This window comes from Cryptomeria japonica, chromosome 1 (assembly GCF_030272615.1).
Source record: "Cryptomeria japonica chromosome 1, Sugi_1.0, whole genome shotgun sequence".
Taxonomy (NCBI): Eukaryota; Viridiplantae; Streptophyta; class Pinopsida; order Cupressales; family Cupressaceae; genus Cryptomeria; species Cryptomeria japonica.
The window spans coordinates 709,819,527-709,821,959 of record NC_081405.1 but is presented as its reverse complement, the minus strand read 5'-3'; the positions used below and the strand labels follow the sequence as shown (position 1 = coordinate 709,821,959).

The following is a 2,433-nucleotide window of genomic DNA, read 5'->3' as shown; positions in this document are numbered from 1 at the left end:
AAATTGGCATTGCCAAGATTACTGATTTCAACATTAAAATGCGACTGGCCAACGTGAGCCATTTGCTTTTCGAACCCTCCATTTTTTCTTTGCAACCATCAATTAGCCCTTTCCAAATCTCTATCTTACCAGCTCCAACAAAGAGTGGTGTACCAAGAAACTTCCCTGGGAGATGTCCAATTCTGATGCCAAAGAGTCTGGCAATGACCCTTTGAGTGCCTACCTCAGTGTGAAAAAAGAATATCTCCACCTTTTGTCAATTGACCTCCTGTCCAGTGGCCCAGTTAAATCTATCAAGAACTTGTTTCATCACCGTTGCTTCTTGCATGGAAGCCACTCCGAAAAGGCAAGTATCATTAGCAAACTGAGAATGTGTAGTCGGTTCCACCCCTCTAGCAATCTCCATGCCTTTCCACATCCCCTGAGATCGCTTTCTTGCAATCGATCGACCTAATACTTCCGCCAACAAGATGAATAGAAAGGGGGAGATGGGATCCCCTTGGCGAATACCCTGCAAGGTATTGGGGGCTGCCATTGACTAATACTGAAACATTGAACTGCATAATCATACTAGAAATCCACTTAATCCAACCATTACTGAAACCAAACTTAGCAAGCACAACGAATAGAAAGGACTTGTCAACTCTGTCATAGGCTTTCCGGATGTCGAGCTTCAACATCATTCTTCTCTATCTGCTCTTCATAGTCGTGTGTATTGCTTCATGAGCCACAATAATCCTATCAACAATGTTCCTCCTAGGGGTGAAGCCGCTCTGTTCGCAGGATATAAGTTTTTCCAAGATCAATTTGAGTCTGTTGGTAACAACTTTTGAAATGACTTTGTAAATAGTATTGCATAGCGAGATCGGTCGGAATTTCTCAAAGCACACCGGTTTATCTTTATTTGGGATAAGCACCACCATAGTACTATTGAATTCTTTCAGGATAAATCCCCTAGTCTTGGACTCTTCAGCCACCGCCATCAACTCACCACCTAACAAATCCCAAAAATACTGGTAAAAGAAAGCTTCAAAGCCGTCTGGGCCCGACGCTTTCTCCCCACCAAGACCAAAAACAACTACTTTCAGATCCTTCAGAGAGATTTGCTCCTCAAGCATTCGATTGTCCTCCCTATTAACTAATTGTGGGATCACAACCAAAAACTCCTCTTTCAATCTGACATGATCGATTCCGCTCTTGTTCCATAAATTTCAAAAAAAATCAACAGCCTCCTGGCTAATCCGGTTAGAATCATCCATCAAAGTTCCATCCTTCAGACACAAAGATAAAATTTTATTAAGGTTTCTCTTCACCTTCACAGAACTATGGAAGAATTTTGTATTTGTCTCCTACTCTAATCCAATTCTTGCGCGATTTTTGCCTCCAAAAAATCTCTTCCCTCTACAATACTTCCCCATATCTACTGAGGAGGTCTTTCTCCATGAGGTAGTCCACCTCGTCCATTCCCTCTGCTAAGACTTTCGAGTTTAGAGCCCCCAACTCTACTTCAATCTTTCATTTCTCTTCGAAGATATTTCTAAATACAGTCTTGTTCCATCTTTCCAATTTCTGTTTGACATAGCTTAACTTCTTAAAGAACTGAAAGGACAAGAATCCATCTACCACAAGGGCCTCCTTCCACCATTGAACAACCTGATCGCTGAAGCCCTGCTCCCTTAACCACATCTTTTCCGCCTTAAAAGGGCATCTGAGCAGAACTCCATCCCTCTGCAAAACTAGTGAGACTGGGAAATGATCTGAGCCAGAGATTGTCAAAACTTCCGCCTCAAAAACAAGGGGAGCCAGGTTCCATTCCCCTGCCAAAAAGAACCTATCTAGTTTCTCCGCTTTGTTAGAGAAACCCAAACGACTATTAGTCCATGTGAAGTTCCCACCTTTATAAGCCACTTCAAACAAAGCATTAGAATCCACAAAGGTTTGAAAATCTATTTGGATCCTGCACATCCTTCTCACCCCTCCTCGCTTGTCCAAGTGGGAAAGGGTGACATTAAAATCCCCCGCTACAATTGTTATGGCCGGCTTAATTTCCTCTAGAGTCTTGGTAATTTCCTCCCAGAGTTGGCACTTATCTGCTGTTTTAATAAGGCCATAAACATTGATTAAGAAACCTGAGAAATTAATAGTCTGTGAGCTTACCTTTGCCATCTGCCAATATCTAGAGCTTGAGACTGCTTCCACTTTCACTAATTGGGGGTTCCACAAGATTCCCAGGCCACCTGAAGCCCCCTCCGCATCAACAAAAAAACCAGACCACCTCTGTCTAACACCAAGTATCCTAGCCGCCTCTTCACTACCTAGCTTTGTTTCCTGAATGCAAATTACCTCTGGTTTCGCCTGATCAAATCCTCTTTTGATCATGCGATGCTTGTCAGGGGCATTGCAGCCCCTGACATTCCACGTTAGGAACTTCAT

The 2,433-nt window shown here is 43.0% G+C and overlaps 1 protein-coding gene across 1 annotated transcript; it reads right to left on the bottom strand.

Moving 5' to 3' along the window:
* Positions 1-1,515: 1,515 nt before the first annotated feature.
* On the bottom strand, positions 1,516-2,433 carry LOC131062486 (uncharacterized). Its single transcript, XM_057996148.2, has one exon. It carries the CDS (start codon positions 2,431-2,433, stop codon positions 1,516-1,518), a length of 918 nt encoding a protein of 305 aa, XP_057852131.2.